We start from the raw sequence: 19,044 nt of genomic DNA on the forward strand, positions 1-19,044 counted from the left end.
AGGTTATTTATTTTTTCTTTTCTTTTTTTTAATTACATTTTTATTAACTTAAAATACTTAAATTTGTGTACATCACACAATAACTAAAATTTCATAAAACTCAAATGTTAAATATCAAAATCCAAGATATATATGAATTATAAATATTTATAAATTATAATATACATATATTTTAATAATATTAGAATTTTTTTTTGTTGAGTTGGGTCGACCCGAATTTTAAAAATTGTAACCCACAAAAATTATAAAAAGTTCAACCTAACTCAACCCAAAATTAAAACTAACCCAACTCAATTCTTACAATTTAGGTTGGGTAGTCCAGGTTGTCGAATTATTTGAACACCCCTATATACATTTACATTAATGCAGTTTCATCATACATAAATAAATAAATCAATCAATTATACAATTTAGGTTGGGTAGTCCAGGTTGTCGAATTATTTGAACACCCCTTTATACATTTACATTAATGCAGTTTCATCATACATAAATAAATAAATCAATCAATTATACAATTTAGGTTGAGTAGTCCAGGTTGTCGAATTATTTGAACACCCCTATATACATTTACATTAATGCAGTTTCATCATACATAAATAAATAAATCAATCAATCAAATAATTGATATTGAGATTAATAGTAAAAGCAGTTGATTTTGAAAAATTCAAAATATTTTGTATATGTGTGTGTGTGGCTTTTTATATATAAAATGAAAGGCAAGTTGTGAGTACCATAAATAGTTTGGGTGGTATGCGGTGGATATGAGATGCTTCCCTATCCAATGCATTTAATAGCCTTTTTTTAAAAATAAAAAAAATGAAAAATCCATCTTGTAAAATACAATAACGGAAATTTCTTATAAATTAATAAAAAAAACCACAAAAATCAACTATTTTAATTTCAAAATAGACATTCTAATGTTAAGGTTTGAAAAATAGTCTTAGATGTTTTCTAAGTACATCTATACTATTAGTTGATTAATAAAAGTACAAGAAGATAAATTAATGATTGTATCTGGTTGAATATATATATGTATGTTACGTTAAGAAAATAAAATATCTAAAAAAAAGTAAGAAGAATATTAAGATGGGTTGTTTTTCAATCGTATTTATGTTATTTTGAGAGAGTCAAATTTGATTTAAAATTTAAAAGGTTAAATTGATCAAATTAACCTATAATTTAGTCAAAACTTGTAAAATTAATGCTTCCTCAAAAGTTGAAAGCAAAAAAAATTGTCTATGACCTACCAAATAATCCCACACGAATTCTAATACATTCGAAGTAAAGCAATAAAGCATTTGAATTAAGTGTGATTTATTGAACCCAAATACAGAAATATCGGTAAAAAAGAAAAAAGAAAAAAAAAAAAAGAAAGAAATCAGACATGTTAAAAAAAAATGTTCAAATTCAACAAAGAATTAGTATGTTTGGATTTGGATTTGGTAAAAAAAAAAAAAAAAAAAAACTTTAAAATAAAATTACTTAATAAGAAATTTAGAATAAAACTACATGTTTTAAACGTTTAGAACAACATAATAAATATTTTACATAAGTAACTAGTAGGTGCGTTCATTGATTGGGTTGGGTTAAAAGACTCTTTAGACCCAATTCAATTGTTCGGATCGTAAATTTCTTTTTGAATTAAGATTAACAACTTTTAATTTCAATTTATATAGTAAAAATTTTCTTTCTAAAGTGCAAAAAAACTACCTTCAAGAGTTGTTGAATAATAAATTATTCAAAAAATATTGAAATTAAATAAAATTAAAATCAATATATGTATAAATAATCGTGTTATAAGTAACAAAAAAAATATGTTATAGTTAATAATAAATTCATGTTGGTTTGGGTTATATTAGGTGAACCCATGAACCAACCTAACCCGTAAAATTTTCATTTATTTGAACTTAATTCAACCCAAATGAGTTGATAACCCAATTCAAACTGTACAGATTGGGTTGGATTGATCGATTTTTTGGGTCATCCGTTTTTTGAACACTCTAATAACTAGCGCTCACGCATTGAGCAGGTTCGATGACGATGTCTACCTTGCACTTTCATTAAAATTTGACAAAGATATTAATCTTCATAGAGATAAAAAATCTGAGATTTTTTATACTTTCAACTTTTGTTTATTTTGGTCTAAAATAGTAGCGTAATAATTTTTTCAAACATTAAAATTTGATAAGTATTATAAATACCTTAAACTAGGTGTAATGTAGATGCTCATTATTAATGTTCATTGGTCATGTGTCAATTTTCCATTACCCTATGTGTTGTGTATGTGTTTCAAGATTACACAATATTAGTGTTCATGTAATCCACCTCGTACTTGCCAAATTACGTATACATAGTGACATTTGATGGATTTTGAAAGATACATATATTGGTGATCAATCCAAAAATATTGGAGAAAGTAAAGAAAGTGGAGAAATCTATTCTTTGTTATTTTATTTACTTTTTATTATTTGTTTATTTTATATATTTATATATTATATTATACTTTCTCCATATCCTTATTCTCGTTGTACATCGTTGTGCTCCTCAAATTCACAACAATAAGATATTAATCACCCTATTCATTCAAACTTCAAACTCAAGGCATAACTATGCACTTTTTTTATCCTTTTCTTTTCTTGGAATTCTAGCTCATAAATTTTATTTTTCATCTCTGTGTTTCTCTTTTATCTTTTAAAAAATGTTTTCAATGTTGTAAAATTGAGGAATACAACGAATATAGATAAAATATAATACAATAATAAAATAAAATAACTAAAACTATGAAAATTAATAATAAGGAAATTTAAAGTGGATTAACCCACTAATGTGTGTGATTTTAAGATCTACTAAATGTCACTACAATATGAAAATTAATTAATAATAGGATATGATCTTACACGAACACCAAGTATGAATAACTACAAGGCACATAGACAATATGAAAATTAACACATGGCTTTCAGGATACTAAGCAATGACCATTTATTTATTTTTTATAATATTTATAATACTCCCCCTTATATGCTCATATATATATATAATATGTCTCGTTAAAACCTTACTAGGAAAATCCCAATGGGAAAAAACCCTAGTGAAGGAAAAAGAATACATATTTCATATAATATATATTATTAAAAGAATACAATATATTTACTCCCCCTCATGAAAATATCACTTAAAATCTCTGAGTCGCCGCATTCCAATTTTGTACACCAATTTTTAAAAAGTTGTGGTTGGTAATACCTTTGTAAATAAGTCTGTCAAGTTATCCTTCAAATAGATTTGTTATACAGTGATGTCGCCATTTTCTTCAAGATCACGAATGTAGAAAAAGTTTTGGTGAAATATGTTTTGTTTTGTCTCCTTTAATATATCATCTTTTGATTTGGACTATGCAAGTTGTGTTGTCTTTGTTGGGGTTGATGTCCTAAATCTCGTAGGGTCCCGTAGTTTGTAAATATCTATATGAACAAACATTATTGTGATTTATAATATGAGATATTTTATTCACTTCAGTTTATGAAATATGAGATATTTTAGTTGCACTAGCCACAAACCAATAAACTAAGATCCCTGATTATCGTTGTAACTTAAACATGTATGTAGAGACATACAAGTGGATCGTGTTTTAAGTGATAACCTAAATGGTCTGTAGTATATGGATAAAGAATGTACCTTATCTTGGTGACACTACGAGTGTGGCCTGCTTTGTAAGTGTTACAAATGTTGTAAAATGCTACAAATGATTTGATCTTAATCATTCGTGTATTAAAGATGCAAGCGATAATGCTCTATACAAAGGAGTTTGTATAAGACCAAACCACGAAATGTTTAATCTCGTTATATAACGCCGTTCATGAAAGAGACTTTCATTTCACTAGGATGACCATAGGTAACATGACCTTAATCTTGAGTGAGTTGTAAACTCCTGCCTATGAGGGCGGTCCTTTGATTTGCATGGGTGTGAGTGGCCATATCGTCGACTCAAACCTACCACTTTGGGGACTCGTTTGATTGGGAAGCTGGGAACTCAGCTACATAAGATGGAATTCACTTCTTCCTCGAAGCAGGAATGTGTAGATAAATTGCTCCCTTAAGGGCTAATTATGGAGATTGAACAATGTGACGCCACACCTTCACTTGGCTCAAGAAGGGTTTAGTCATAGTAGGACTATGATATATTGTTCATTAGAGGAATCAGTGGTACTTAAGGAATTAGAAGTAACTATAGGAGCAAAACGACAAATTGGGCTCAGCTGTACTTACGAGTGATTTGTGAAGGGTCATCATATTGTTGATTGGTTATATCCGATGGATATAGAAATATATCTGTGGTGCGAAGAGTGCAGCTGTCGGTCTTTAGTGGAGTACCCGATAGTTAACGGATTGTGGATATCGTAATTAAATAGTTTAGTCAGTTATTCACGTACCGTTATAGCTTCAAGCTACATGTCTATAAGGTCTCCTTGGTAACTCAATGAATTCATGTTGAGAATCAGTTTTAGGATAGTTTGAAATGTTCAAATTAACAAGAGAAAATTTGATTATATATGATATAATTAAATTAATTCAATTATATGTGATATAATTAATTTGATGTATTTGATACATTATTTGATTAGAGAAATTAATATAAATATGATTTATATTAAAAGCCATAAAAGAGAAAAAGAACTATGGTTTATGTGTTGCATATGATGCAATATTAAAACTATAGATTATAAATATAATATGATAAATTAGTTATTGTATTTATTTATAAATAATTAATTATAAGATAATTAATTTTTCTTTTTCTCCGATAACCAACCTCGTGGGTGGTTTTAGACAGTTTATGACTAATTGTGGGATAAAAGTTGAAAAATAGTTTTTCATTTTCAATCCACACATGCTACACGACTAAGTTATACGATAGCTTGTTGAGAGGGTAAACGATAGTTATCGAGTTTTCTATACGATAGAACTCGCATACTACAGAATCGAGGATAGAGTCTATGCGATAGAATGATATCTTCTACACGATCGTTCTGTTCTTTACTTGATCGCTTACTCCTTCTTCCATTCCTCCTTCCCCCTCTATCCAAATCCATACTTTGCCCACAACTCCTGGATTCTCACACCGAGAACACCAAGGTGATCGAGTGGTGGTGTCCAGTTTTTCCTGTATAAGCTAACTGATGCATAAACATTTCATCTGCTAAATGCAATTTGCAAACCAAGACAAAATTTTATTTTTTCGAAATATTTCATCTCAAATTCTTTTTTAAGATATCCTATTGCCTTTGAAAGCTTTTCAGGAGTTCCAATTATATTCAAGTCATCAACATATATAATTATAATAGCAAATCTTGATTATGATTTATTTTTAAAAACACCCAGACATGTTGGATTATTTTCATATCCTTCTTTTAGTAAATATTTACTCACGCGATTATACCACATCTGTCTTAATTGTTTCAATCCATATAGTGATTTCTTTAGCTTTATTGAATACAATTCCCGAGAATTTGATGTATATGTTTCAGGTACCTTAAATCCTTCGGGGATTCTCATATAAATATCATTATCAAAAGATTCATATAAAAATGTTGTGACTACATCCATGAGATGCATATCCAAACTTTCATATACAGTCAGACCAATTAAATAGCATGTCCCCATACAGATAAAGGAAACTTAGCTCTCATAAGTAATGGTCTTGCAATTAATTGCAAATATTTTATAAATGATTATGCTAAACCATTTTGTATATGAACATGAGCTACATGATGTTCAACACTTATTCCAATTGACATACAATAATTATCAAAAGCTTGGGATGTAAATTCACCAGCATTATCAGGACGAATGGTCTTAATTGTATAATCAAGAAATTGTGCTCTTAACTTAATTATTTGAGCAAGTAATCTTGCAAATGCAAGATTTCGACTTGATAATAAGCACACATGTGACCATCTACTTGATGCATCTATTAATACCATAAATATCTAACTGATAATGGGTTAATAAATCCACATATATCATCATAAATTCGTTCTAAAAATGCAGGTGATTCAGTTCCCACTTTAGCTGATGATGATCTAATTATTAATTTGCCTTGAGAGCAAGCATCACATGATAATTCATTAGATTGAAGAATCTTTTGATTCTTCAATGGGTATCCACTTGAAGTCTCAATAATTCTTCTCATCATTATAGACCTTGGATGATCCAATCTATCATGTCAAATAACAAATATATTTGGATTCATGAACTTCAAGTTTATTGTTGCATATGTTTCAATTACTCGTATATGAGTATAATACAATCCAGAAGATAAAGCAGATAGCTTTTCCAATATATGTTTTCCATTTGAGAAAGTAGAGATAATATATAGATAATCCACATTATTCTTACTATCAGTCTCAATATGATGACCATTGCAACGTATATCTTTAAAACTTAGAAGATTTCTCTTTGATTGACTAGAGAACAATGCATTGTCAATTGTAAATTTTGTTCCTCTAGGCAAAATAATATTTGCTTTTCCAAAATCTTCGATCAAGTTTACAGAACCTGATATTGTATTTACTTTTTCTTTCGGCATTGTCAATTTGAAAAAGTACTTTTTATTTGTAAGTATTGTGTGTGTAGTTGCACTTTTGTATATCTTCTTTGCTCATTTTTTAATCACCCAACATATGAAAATGATCCATATTTTTTCACTAAAAGAAAATAATTACAACAAGAAAAAGAACACTTAAAATATACAAAGTTATTAAAAAAATATATGAAGATAGATAAAAGAAAACAACAACATTAAGTCAATATATTCTCCAAGTCAAAAGAAACACTTGAAGTTTAATCAACTGTACCAATCTTCTCTTTGGGAGATTCAAAGAAGTCCATCATATCCAAATTTGTCTTATGAGATGGGTTAAATATGTCATTATCTTGTTATGCAAAATTTGCTTCCATATTTTTCTCTTTTTTCTTCCGGGAGGCTTGATAAAGGTCAACTAAGTATTTTGACGTATGACAAGTACGTGACCAATGTCCAGTCATTCTGCACCGGAAACATTTATTTTCAACTCTCTTTGAAGTCACCTTGTGGAGCTTTTCCTTTGTAATCATCATTTTGTGTGGTTCTTTTGAAATTTGAATTATTAGAATGACCACCATGAAAATAATACTTATTTCTTCCTCTGCCACGTCACAACCTCGACCATAACCACGATCTCGGTCATGATTATTAACATTCACAACATTCACTTTAGGGAATGGTGTTGTTCCAATTGGTCGAGATTTGTGGTTATTCATCAATAACTCGTTATTTTGTTCGACCACGAGAAGATATGAAATTAGTTCAGAATATTGTTTAAAACCTTTATCTCGATATTGCTACTGTAGGAGCATATTATAGACATGAAATGTAGAAAATGCATTCTCTAACATATTAACATCAATAATTTTCTCTCTCATAACAACAATTCTGAATTGATTTTAAATAATGCAAAATTGTAATCACTTACTGATTTAAAATTTTGTAGTCTTAAATGCATTCACTCACAAACGAACTTTAGGAATAATAACTATTTTTTAATGATCATACCTCTCTTTCAAATTTTTTCACAAGATAAATGGATCTTTTATTGTAAGATACTCCATTTTTAATCCCTCGTGAAGATGTTGACGAAGAAAAATCATAGCTTTTACTTTGTCCTGATTGGATGTCGTATTTTCTTATTTAATTGTTTATCCCAAGTTCATAGCATCCAAGTGAATTTCGGCATCGAACACCCATGATAAATAATTATTGCCATTAATGTCAAGGGCTGCGAATTCTAATTTTGTAAAGTTTGTCATGGCGACACTATCACAAAATATTGTATTTATATTAAAATTTTAATATGTACTAAATATGCAAAATAACATTTAATTTATTACTTATAATAAAGAGAAAAAAAACAACCTATCTTTAGGATCTACCTTCAGCGATGGAAGCAACAAGAGCCCGTGCTAATAACATGTTATGAAATTGAGGAGTACAACGGATATGGAGAAAATATAATATAATAATAAAATAAAATAATTAAATTATAAATAACTAAAACTATGAAAATTTAAGTGGAAATTTGAAGTGGATTAACCGACCAATGTGTGTGATTTTAAGATCCACTAAATGCCATTATTTATATGCAAAGTGACATGTAGGATGTTGTCTTACATGGACACCAAACATGAATAACTACAAGGCACATAGACAACATAAAGATTGACACATGATTTTTAGGGCACTAAGCAATAGATATCTATTTATTTTTTATAATATTTATGATATTCAAGAGTTGGTTATTTTTTAAAAATAGTTATAATTTAATTTGTCCAAAAATTCACATGAATTAAAAGAAATAGTGAAAACATATCATAGAAATTTAATTAAAAGATAATAGACATAGTCTTTTAAAATAGAAAAACAACAATGAAATGATTATTAAATTGAACCTAATTAAATGGAATTCAGTAAAAAGTCGAGAGTAATTTAAGACAAAAACAACATAAAGCATTTTTTGTTTTTAGTTTTGTAGAGAAGCTTGAATTTATTTGAACCGCAAAGATAGTATCCTAACAAGTCCTGTTAGCTCAAGTTCGTGATGGATCCATTTTTTTAGGGTTAAAAAAACACTTTTTGTCCGGATAATGAAAGTAACAATTTGGTCTCTAAATTTCAATTTGTAACCATTCAATCTTTGTATTTTCAATATTATGACAATTTAATCCAAGAGCTTTAGTATGTAATAATTTAGTATTTGTACTTTTAAATTTATAACAGTTTAGTCATTAACGTAAAAAATAATCAAAATTAGATGTTATTTTTTATTGTTTTATGATGTGGACTATGTATTTTATAAAAATATCGAGTCTCTAATTAGATTATCGGTTTGTTTATGCAAGAAATCTCATTCAAATTAAATACTAATTTTGACAATAGAGATTAAATCGTTACAAATTTTAAAGTACAAGAATTAAATTGTTACCTGGTGAAGTCTATGGACTAAATTGTTATAAAAGTACAAGAACTTAATTATTACAAATCAAAGTTTATGGACTAAATTGTTACTTTAATGAAAATTTAGGAGTAAAAGTGATTTTTAACAATTTTTTTTTTATTATGTGTGTGAGCTTAGTTTAGAGCTTCACAAAAAAATTAAAAAAGTCCAAAAAAATTAAATCGAAAATTCAATTATACATATCCTTCCATGACGTTTTTAAATCATATATCCCATAATTAAATTGATCAAGACAAATGTACATTTGTCTATCACTCTCAACAAAATTAGTATCCTTAGTTAAAATGTGTACTTAAGTGGGTTGAGTGATTGAAACAAGATTGACTCGAAAACCTAATTCCAAATTGAATTGAATCTCTTAAAGTTGTTTTGAGCCCTCACGCTTCCTCTCACAGTTCTTTCTGCCGCCGCCGCCCTAAAATCGTTTCATCTTTTTTCAAGCACACGATTGTTTCGTTGTCCCTTATTATGGTCGGCCATATCCAAAATCAAATTTCTAATCTTTTCTTTTTTCCTTTTCAAATTTCACTGTAACAATGCTTTCTTCTTCTTCCCCGTACCCAAAATCATGAGATTCTTAAAGCAGCTTCCATTCTATTTTTTCCCCAAATCGGTCCGTAGTCGGTTCGCAGATCGGAATCGAACCAGACCGCAACGGTCGGATTAGATTAGGTCCATACTGGACCAGCCGGCGGCGACGGGGAGATGCGCGACGGAGGCAACGGCAGCTTGAAAATGCCAATTGGATATAGTTTTGTGAAGAAAGGGAAGGGAAGGTAGAGACTAAGAGTTTGTATGTAAATATTTGCTTGCATCCAAGGTTTAAAAATATCGATAAAATGGATATTTTTGAAAAAATTATATAAACAAAAGTAAGTAGATTTATTATTTATGTTATATATATATATATTAGTGGTTTTTTTATGCTTATTCTTTTGTGTTTCGTAGATTTCTATATGTTATAATGGAAATATTGATTCACTTTTAATGTCGACATCAAATTCTTAAAAACGTAGAAATATCGACACGTCGATGGAAATTTAAAACTATGGTTGTGTGAGTGAGTTGTTGTACAAATCACTCAATTGTTCATAAAATTTATAAGACTACAGGAATATGAGATTTTTGTAAGGATAACTCAATTTCACAAGTATTAATGTGACATTACCCTATCTTAAAAAACGAATGAAAATTGGTCTTTAGATGAAATCGTAAAGTACTATCATCACCCTAGGGATATATCTCCTTGTGAAAAAATCAGATTCCTAATGCAACATTTAATTTGATTAAAGTGAATATCACTCAAAAGTGGATGCAATTAATTTAGTTTTGATTTTTATTTAAGTTTCTTCTATAGTGGTACATATTAGAAAAATAATGTGCTTAATATAATAGATTTGGTACTTGCAAATGAACATAATCGGTTCAATTTAGATTAATTAAACCCACAAAATAAACAGAGCCAAATTAATTGAGTTGATTTGATTCGGTTCGGTTTGGTTGATGATTTGATTTTTTTTTTTTTTCAGCCCTAATAACCATTCAGACCAACATTGTTCTTTTCCCAAGCTGATCTCATTTTTACAGACACCATTAAAATTTTCATAATGTTTCATAGTCAAATGTATAGGGCTTGTGATTAATTATTATTTTTAATTAATATTAGTAATTATTGATCATTTGAGAATTAGTAATAGGTCGACGTAAGGAATAAAATTTAGGATCTCTATTTGTTAATAAGATAAGCTCATGCTCATCTCTAAGTAGGCTTCATATTTTAAATAGATGTTTGGTTTGGTTTTATTTGATTGTCATGTAGTATGTTTGTGTTTTTCACATTGCATAAATACATTAAAAACCATGCTTATTTGTTAACATTTTATTAATACATTAAAAACCATGTTTTTCACATTGCATAACCCTATCCATTAATTGGATAAATTACTCAAAAATATATTTCATCATAATCTACATGATAGTTTTTGTTTTGTTGATATATCAGAACAGTAGAAATTAGGAAAGATACTTTGAATGTGCATCTAATGTTTGTTAAGGTATATATATATATATATATATATATATGTTCAAATTCATCATCAATCGTCATTAGGAGATAACTATATTTTGGAAACCTTATTGAATAACCTTTTTTTCCCCATTGAGTACACTATACTTTACTGAGCCTCAAACATAAAACAAATATTATTACGTGTGTGCCAATAATATATGACCATTATTGGATGTGACTTTGTTCTATCAACTAAAAATCATTATTATGGCTAGAGTTTAGAATGACATGATATAAATAGTACACATGTTGACCAACCAATTTGGTCATCATCCTTATCTTGTGGTTTTTTAATACCATGACTTCAAGTATGCATATGAACTTAGTGTAGGACACATAATAACGTGAAAAAAACGATATTTGATAAGTTGAATGGATAATGGATATAACCATAAATTAACCACAAAATAACGATAATGACAAATCACAATTTAAAAGTTTAAAGATAAAAAACTTTAAAGTTGGAAAACATTTATTTATTTTTTCTAAAATTTAAATAGCTATGCATAATCAGTAAAATTTTCTAAATTGGAAAAAAATAAATTGTTAACCTCATATAGCATTAACCAGTAATTCCTCCCCAAATTAGTGGAAATAAACTAACATTAAGAAACCAAAAAAAAAAAAAAAAAGAAAAAAAAGAAAAAGAAAAGAACAGGAATTTGTAAGATTGTTAAAAAACGATTAGAAAAAAATACAATATCACATGTGAAAAAATCTATGTAGACTCGACAGCGTTAACCAATAACAAGACAATAGAAAATTAAACTCGATTACGTGGCAAATTAAAAGAGGTTAAATTTAAAATTTAAAAAAACTGAGAAGTAGAGGAACCCAGCTCAGTATCACTTAAACAAAATTTAACATGAAGGTCGAGATTACAAAAGTAGCCTTTTGTTGGTTAGAAGGACAACGAAACGAGAAGAGACGGAAAGTGGGAAAAATTTTGAAAAGGGAGGGGTAATAAGGTAAATTGGAGGTAGAAAATTGAGGAACCGGTCTCACGCGCGAGCTTACCGTAAGGTGATAATAAAAATTGAAGAGCTGACAGCTTCGAGTCCACGAAGTGTCCTTTTCACTTTTTTGGTCAAAACAGCAAACGCCATTAAAACACGATTATTCATTTAATATAATTATTAATAACTGTTTTTTTTTTTGCCCTTTTTCTTTTTCTTTTTAATTTTGTTCTTTTGATTTCTTTTTTTTTTTTTTTTTGATTTTCTGATTTTTTTTTTGCCCTTACTCTGTGTTTCAAATTTCCATTTCATCCCGCTCACTCCCATTCCAACTTTACTAACCCACACTACGCTGTCTTTTTTTTTTCCCTCTCCGATATTATTGTATTGATTCGACTTTTTCGATCTTCATCTCGAGCTCCAATGGAGGTCTTGGAGCTTGGAAGATAGATTCAGGTTTATTTCTTGTCTGCATCTTTTTTGATTTCGCGATTGTTTGGTGGTTGGTTGTGGATTAGGGCGGAGTGGAGTTGATGTTCTTGAAGATTTGGGGATGGATTTGATGTGGTGGAATGATGGGTTTTGTGGGTTTTTTAGCTGGGTGGTTTGGGGGTTTGATGATTGTGGTAATTTGGAGAAAGAAGTGGAATTTGGGTTTGAATTATTTCTTAAAATACTGTGTAATAAGGAAATGGACATTCTAATAATTTGGACATAATGCAAGAATGTAAATTACACTATTGAAACTTGGATTTGGAGTAACACATTGTGTAGATCCTTTGATTTTCCCCATTTTTTCTTCTGCATTTTGGATACCAGCTACCTTGGTTACTTGTTACTTTTGTCTCTAAATTTTCTTTATCATTTCTTTATTTTTATTTTTTTATTTTACTGGTAAGAAGCTTGGAAGTCTGTATCTTTCATCACATTCTCTTGAAATAATGCCAATCCTGTCCTTTAACTTGCTCAATTTTGTAATCGTAAGATTGGGGATAGTCTGATTAGAGTCATTTATCATAATACGTCTGTTCAGATTTAATACCTTTTGACATTACAAGAATTTCAAGATGTTAGAAGCTCATTTTGGATCTATTAACCTTTTAGACCCGTTAAACCGGTAACATTACTTTGAATTCCTATTGTTTCTGCCAATCTTTCTCTTTCTTTATAAATGGCCTTTATTTCAGCTGTGTGGTGAAGCTCGATAGTCTGTAATCTATTATCTGTCATCCAGTATTGTGCCAATGTAATTTCAATCATGGCTACGGATTAATACTGCATTGCTGATAGTTTGCCATATGTGAAAAGCGTTCACTATTTTAATCAAACAGTTCACTTGAAATTTGTAGCTACCGTATTGGCTTTTTATTAGAATTTTAGACATTAAAGGGTATTCAAATCTTCTATGTTTCTTTTAAGTTTAACCCATCAAACACTGTAAGACCTTTTTTTTTTAAACGGAAATATTTTGAAAGCTTCACAGTAAATATTTATGGTGTTAAGATCACTTCTTCAGAGCTGTTCATTTTACCACAGGTTTTACTCAGATGCATTTGGATGATTTAATCTTCTTTGAGACCTTCAAATATGAGAAAAGAAGAAAATCATATCAGGGCTAATATTGGAGAATTCTCTGGTAGAATTACGCGTGCTCGGGCTGCTGCATTTACTGCGTCAGCACAGCTGCCTCCAAAAGTTCCTGCACATCAGCAGGAGAGGCAGGTTGTACGAGCTAATCTGAAAAGAGCTGCTTCTGAAGAAAATAGCTGCCATTCTATTGCTAAATCGTCTCGACCATGTAAAAGGAGGGCTGTGCTTCAGGATGTCAGCAATATAGGCTGTGAACCTTTGTACTCAAAATGTTTCAATGCAACTAAAATTGAGGTGAACAGGTTTTCTTTTTCCTGCGTCTTATGGGCCATTGCTGTATTTAAAAATTGTCTTGTGCATTTGCATGGCCATTCTTGTATATGAGGTTTCACTTGCGTGGAGGACAATAGACAGATATCTTGCAAAGTTATGCAGCTTTCTCGTACTGGAACTTACCTTTTTCTTTTTTCTTTTGACAGCCCAATAGTCATAAGCCGACAATCAGAAACCGTCTCAAGAAGTCCAAAGGAGCCTCATCAGTTGGTGTGGCTAACTCCAAGGTTCCTCTAGGTCTTAGAACCAAAGGAGCTTCATCAGTTGGTGCAGCTTACTCCAAGCCTCTTGATCTTAGAACTCAAGGTGTTCAAGCAAATGCCAAATCAAAAGCTAAGTTGAAAGTTGAGCGTTCGAGTAATTCTGAAGACCCCGAGACATATCATCGGGTAGGTGGTATAAAGGAAGAGGTTACAAGTGATTTTCGGGATGATAATTGGAGGTCTCAGAGTCATTCAGAGTCTCAAAATTTTCAAAATAAAGGTAATTATTCCTAAATTTTTGCTCTCTAAACTTTAGCACGTTCATAACTCTCTGAAGAAGCAGGAAAAGAGATAATTCAGCTTTCTTCTTTATCATGTTATTCTCTTTTCACAGACATTTTCTCCTTGGACTTATTTTAATATATAACTTAAATGCATTTCACTAGATCCAGAGCACACTAAGCTGATAAGAGTTGTAATTTGATTGCAATTATTATTATTATTATTTTCATAACTATGGAAGGAAATTAACTAGTTTGCTGTGCTTAAGGTGACAATTCAATGTAACAAAGTTGGGTTTTACTCTTCAAAAGACATATTAATTTATCTACTTATAGAAAGGCATGTCTCATATGATGAAGTTGGTATTGGGAATGCTAATAAGAATGCTGGTGTTTGAGCTTTTAGGAAGCATCTGAAACAATGTTTGAATCAATTATAGAAGCCATGTCTCATAAGATAAATAAATCACATTGAAATTCTTAATTTCAAGTTTGGACAGTGTTGTCACATCCAAACATATAAACTGCTGACAAAATATTTGTTGGAAATGGAAATAACAGAGAAAGTGTTGCTTCTGGGGACAAGAAGCAACCTGGACATTACAGACATTGATTGTAATGACAGAGATGCTCAGCTGTGCACTGTCTATGCGCAGGATATCTATAACAATTTACGTGTTGCTGAGGTATGTGATGTTTATCCTGTTCTTTTATCAACTTTCTTTTCTTTTTTTCATTTGCCATTTTTGCTCATGGTCGGTGTGAATAAAGGGAAGAACAAAAGGGATATTGCACTTATAGCATTGACAATACAAGGAAGCAATATTCGTTCAACAAAGCATGATTATATTGATCATAAGGGGCTCTGAGAAGTTGGGATCAGAATAAGAAATGCGAACGTCAACTATTTAGTCCTACACATTTCTCTGTTGGATCTTCGGATTTATGTGTTCTGAGAAAAGATTTAATTATATGGATGTTACTTCTTATTCTCAGCGGTTTCAGGCTTTTAGCATTATGATATGTGAAAACAGTACTAAGCAATAACTTCTGATGGATGCAAACAATCAAAATGACTCTCCTTGTGGGGTTCTGTCCATCAGGCTTTTTGTTATTATCCACTTGGTTTTATCCGTTTGGATTGGAACCCTTCTTGTAGTTAGCCATGTAATTTCTTATGTGAGTTTGTTTGTTTTTTTGTATGTTCTTGTACACTCTTTCATATGTTTAATGAAAGTAGAAATATCCTAAAGTACTAAAGTTGCATGTGTTGAACAGTTGAAGTGTGTCATGTTCCTCTTTCCTGACATGAAATGGAGCATTAAAATTCTACACTTGCTTTCTTCAATTCACACAGTCAACCTTACATGTAATTTAAGCTGTCTGTTTGAAATGACAAACACCCTTTTTTTTGTTCCAACTTCTTACTCATAATCTTTGTTCAAGGATGATGCAATCATCCCTTTTGCGCCTTTAGGATTGGAAAGTTTTTGCTATATTAGTGTTAGCCCATATGCTCTTTCAGTTCCATGATAAATTGATTCAATTTGGTTCCCACTTTTAAGATTTAAAGTTGAAGATTCTATTATCTTAACTGATCAAATTTTCCTCTCTACAGCTAACCAGAAGACCACGTCCCAATTTCATGGAAACAGTGCAGACTGATATTACCCAAAGCATGCGGGGTATATTGGTTGATTGGCTTGTAGAGGTTAGCGTTGCTTCATTAACCCTTCTTCAATTCATCATTTTCTTTTCTTTATTTTGTTTGTGAAAAGAAATCATTCTTCCAAATTTCTTAACTTTTAATGTACTTATACCTTGAAAGAAAAGAAGTTCCATGAACATTCATCATGAAGCAGGAGCACAATTATGCAATGTCTGATCCACAAATTATTGGTTTCAGGTATCGGAGGAATACAAGTTAGTACCAGATACACTCTACCTAACTGTTTTTTTCATTGATTGGTTTCTCTCCCAAAATTACATCGAGAGACAAAAGCTTCAACTGTTGGGTATCTCTTGCATGTTAATTGCCTCGTAAGTTCCTCAGAACTGAAGCATGGTTGTCTATTTATTTCATCCAAAAGTCTAAAATGTGTTCTACGCGAAGTGATTAACCCCTGCATTCTGCAACTATTGATGGTATTAAGCGAACAAATTTAATGTCCTTATAACAAGTATCTAGCAAATATTATTTACTATGAGAACTCACAAAAGCTCATCCAAAAAGATCAGTTATGCTATATTAATTTGAATATGAAGGAAATAACACCAGTGGTTCTTGTGCCCTCCAGGAAGTATGAAGAAATTTGTGCACCACGTGTTGAAGATTTTTGTTTCATCACTGACAGCACCTACACAAAAGAGGAGGTATGACATATTTGCCATACTGAACAGTGGATGGTATATAGGATGAATTGATGTCAATCATTGCTTGATGAGTGGTGGAACGGCTAATTCCAGGAGAAAAGAAAGGGCAATAATGAATGAAATAAAATGGGAAGGAAACAATAAAAAGTTTTAACTTGATTAGTACCACAGGATGTTTACTGCTCTTTGGAAAAGAAACATATAAGATTGAGAATGATTTGTTAGACGTGGTATGCCTCAAATAATGAACTAGTTCTAGACCGGATTTTCCTAGTCCCATCGGCTTGTTCCCAACAGATAATTGTTTTCGTTTGTAGAATTGAACTTAATAGCACTAGATAGCAATATATTTTCTCAAGAGTTACATTGTTTTCCTCTAAAAACCTGATGAGTCCAGGTCATATTGTTTAAGAGAGTGACTATATTACAATAGCAGATTTCTCCTTCTGTTCTCTGCTATTTAAAAGTTTCCTTTGTGATTTTTTAGGTATTGAATATGGAAGGTCAAATATTGAAGCATATGGGCTTTCAACTTTCTGCACCAACTGCAAAATCTTTCCTCAGGTAGATGAACTCCACAAGCAAGGCAGTGCATATATAACTTTTTGTGTATATATGCTCAATATTCTTATCTGTGCATGTTTTTGATTTCCAGGAGATATGTTCGAGCTGCACAAACGACATATAAGGTAACAATGACATGGTTGTAATTGTAATGCATTGCTCGATAATTTGAGGAGCTTCCTTGTGCTTTCTCTGTCTCATATGCAAAGCTTATATTTCTCGACTTTCATTGATTTGCAGACCCCTAGTCTTGAACTCGAGTGCCTTGCCAACTATCTAGCCGAATTAACACTGGTTGACTATGGTTTCTTGAATTTTCTTCCCTCAGTTATAGCTGCATCAGCTGTATTTCTTTCCAAATGGACGTTGGATCAGTCGAGTCACCCATGGGTATGCATTTTCTCATCACTTATCCTTTTTATTCACGTAGTCCTAAAATCCTTGCCAGACTTGTTAATTTCATTCTCTTTCTGACAGAATTCAACACTGGAATATTATACCTCATATAAAGCATCGGATCTGAAACAAACTGTTGTTGCTTTACAAGATTTACAGTTGAACACCAATGGTTGTCCTCTCAGTTCGATTCGTGTCAAGTATCGGCAAGAAAAGGTAAATGAGTACTAGAATAAGTCGATAAGAAACGATATGTTGTTAATTGGATATGCACGTGTTTTCTCACGAACTGTTGTCTGAATAACAGTTCAAAGCTGTTGCAACTTTGTCTTCCCCAAAATTACTTGATACGCTATTCTGAACCACATGTTAGATGAAGGCCAACCATCCACAAATTGCCAACAGTTTACATATATACTTGATATAGAAGTTAGAGATTCTCCCTGGAGTAAATTTTTGTCATTAACTCTACATGTTTAAGCTTGAGGTCTAATGTTAATCCTTACCCTTTCCCATTAACATTCTTTCTCTTACATTTTTTTTTGAAGCTTTCTGTTTATAGTTCTGTGACTTTGGTCATGTTCCTCCCCAATTGATCTTGTGCCGGGCAGAGATTGACCGTTGAATATATACATTGACAGAAGGACGCTTTGTCTGTAAGACCATGTGGAATTGCCACCCAAGATTTCTTTCATGTATTTACTGCTAATCTTGTACTTTGGTTCACTTTGCCAAAGCTTGACCCGTCTGTTTTTGAGACCGGAAATTTCTTAATGAATTCTACTACAAGACTTTGTCTCATAGTTTTGCTCTCTCTATGCACAGTTAGCTAAGTTTTGGCAGAATTTTGGGCATTGTAATGGTGGTGTTATAATAAATTGATTGGTGTCTTAATACATGATATGATGTTCTGTTCTGTACACTTCAAATTATTGTTCAACTATTGATGTTTCTTGAGGAATATTGATTCTTTCTTTGAGTGAAATTTTCAGTATATGAAATGATAATCTATGTGGACATCAAGTCCTGCCACCTCAGCAAGTTCAATCAAGACACTTGCTTTGACTAGACGAGTCAATGAGATTATCTCCACCTGGCTTTGTCAACTCTAAATGGGTAAACCATCACTTAGGCTTACCATTAGTCAAGAAAATGGCCTATTATGCTAAACCAAGAAGTGCTTATTTTGGTTGCATATGACAACTGCTCACTTCAGAAGTGCTAGTCTTG

The 19,044-nt window shown here is 31.1% G+C and overlaps 1 protein-coding gene across 2 annotated transcripts; it reads left to right on the top strand.

Annotated features, from left to right (window-relative positions):
- The first annotated feature begins 9,710 nt into the window (after positions 1-9,710).
- On the top strand, positions 9,711-18,736 carry CYCA2;4 (Cyclin A2;4). Of its 2 annotated transcripts, none has more exons than XM_039044257.2 (12): positions 9,711-9,826; positions 13,611-13,958; positions 14,144-14,480; positions 15,043-15,167; positions 16,100-16,192; positions 16,388-16,521; positions 16,779-16,854; positions 17,342-17,418; positions 17,510-17,543; positions 17,659-17,808; positions 17,896-18,030; positions 18,122-18,736. In XM_039044257.2, exons 2-12 carry the CDS (start codon positions 13,662-13,664, stop codon positions 18,173-18,175), a joined length of 1,512 nt encoding a protein of 503 aa, XP_038900185.1. In that variant the 5' UTR covers positions 9,711-9,826; positions 13,611-13,661; the 3' UTR covers positions 18,176-18,736. The 2 variants fall into 2 exon arrangements, with proteins under 2 accessions (XP_038900185.1, XP_038900184.1); XM_039044256.2 differs by lacking the exon at positions 9,711-9,826 and adding an exon at positions 12,260-12,530.
- Positions 18,737-19,044: the final 308 nt, after the last annotated feature.

Source organism: Benincasa hispida, chromosome 9 (genome assembly GCF_027475165.1).
Source record: "Benincasa hispida cultivar pf3 chromosome 9, pf3_genome.v1.1, whole genome shotgun sequence".
NCBI lineage: Eukaryota > Viridiplantae > Streptophyta > Magnoliopsida > Cucurbitales > Cucurbitaceae > Benincasa > Benincasa hispida.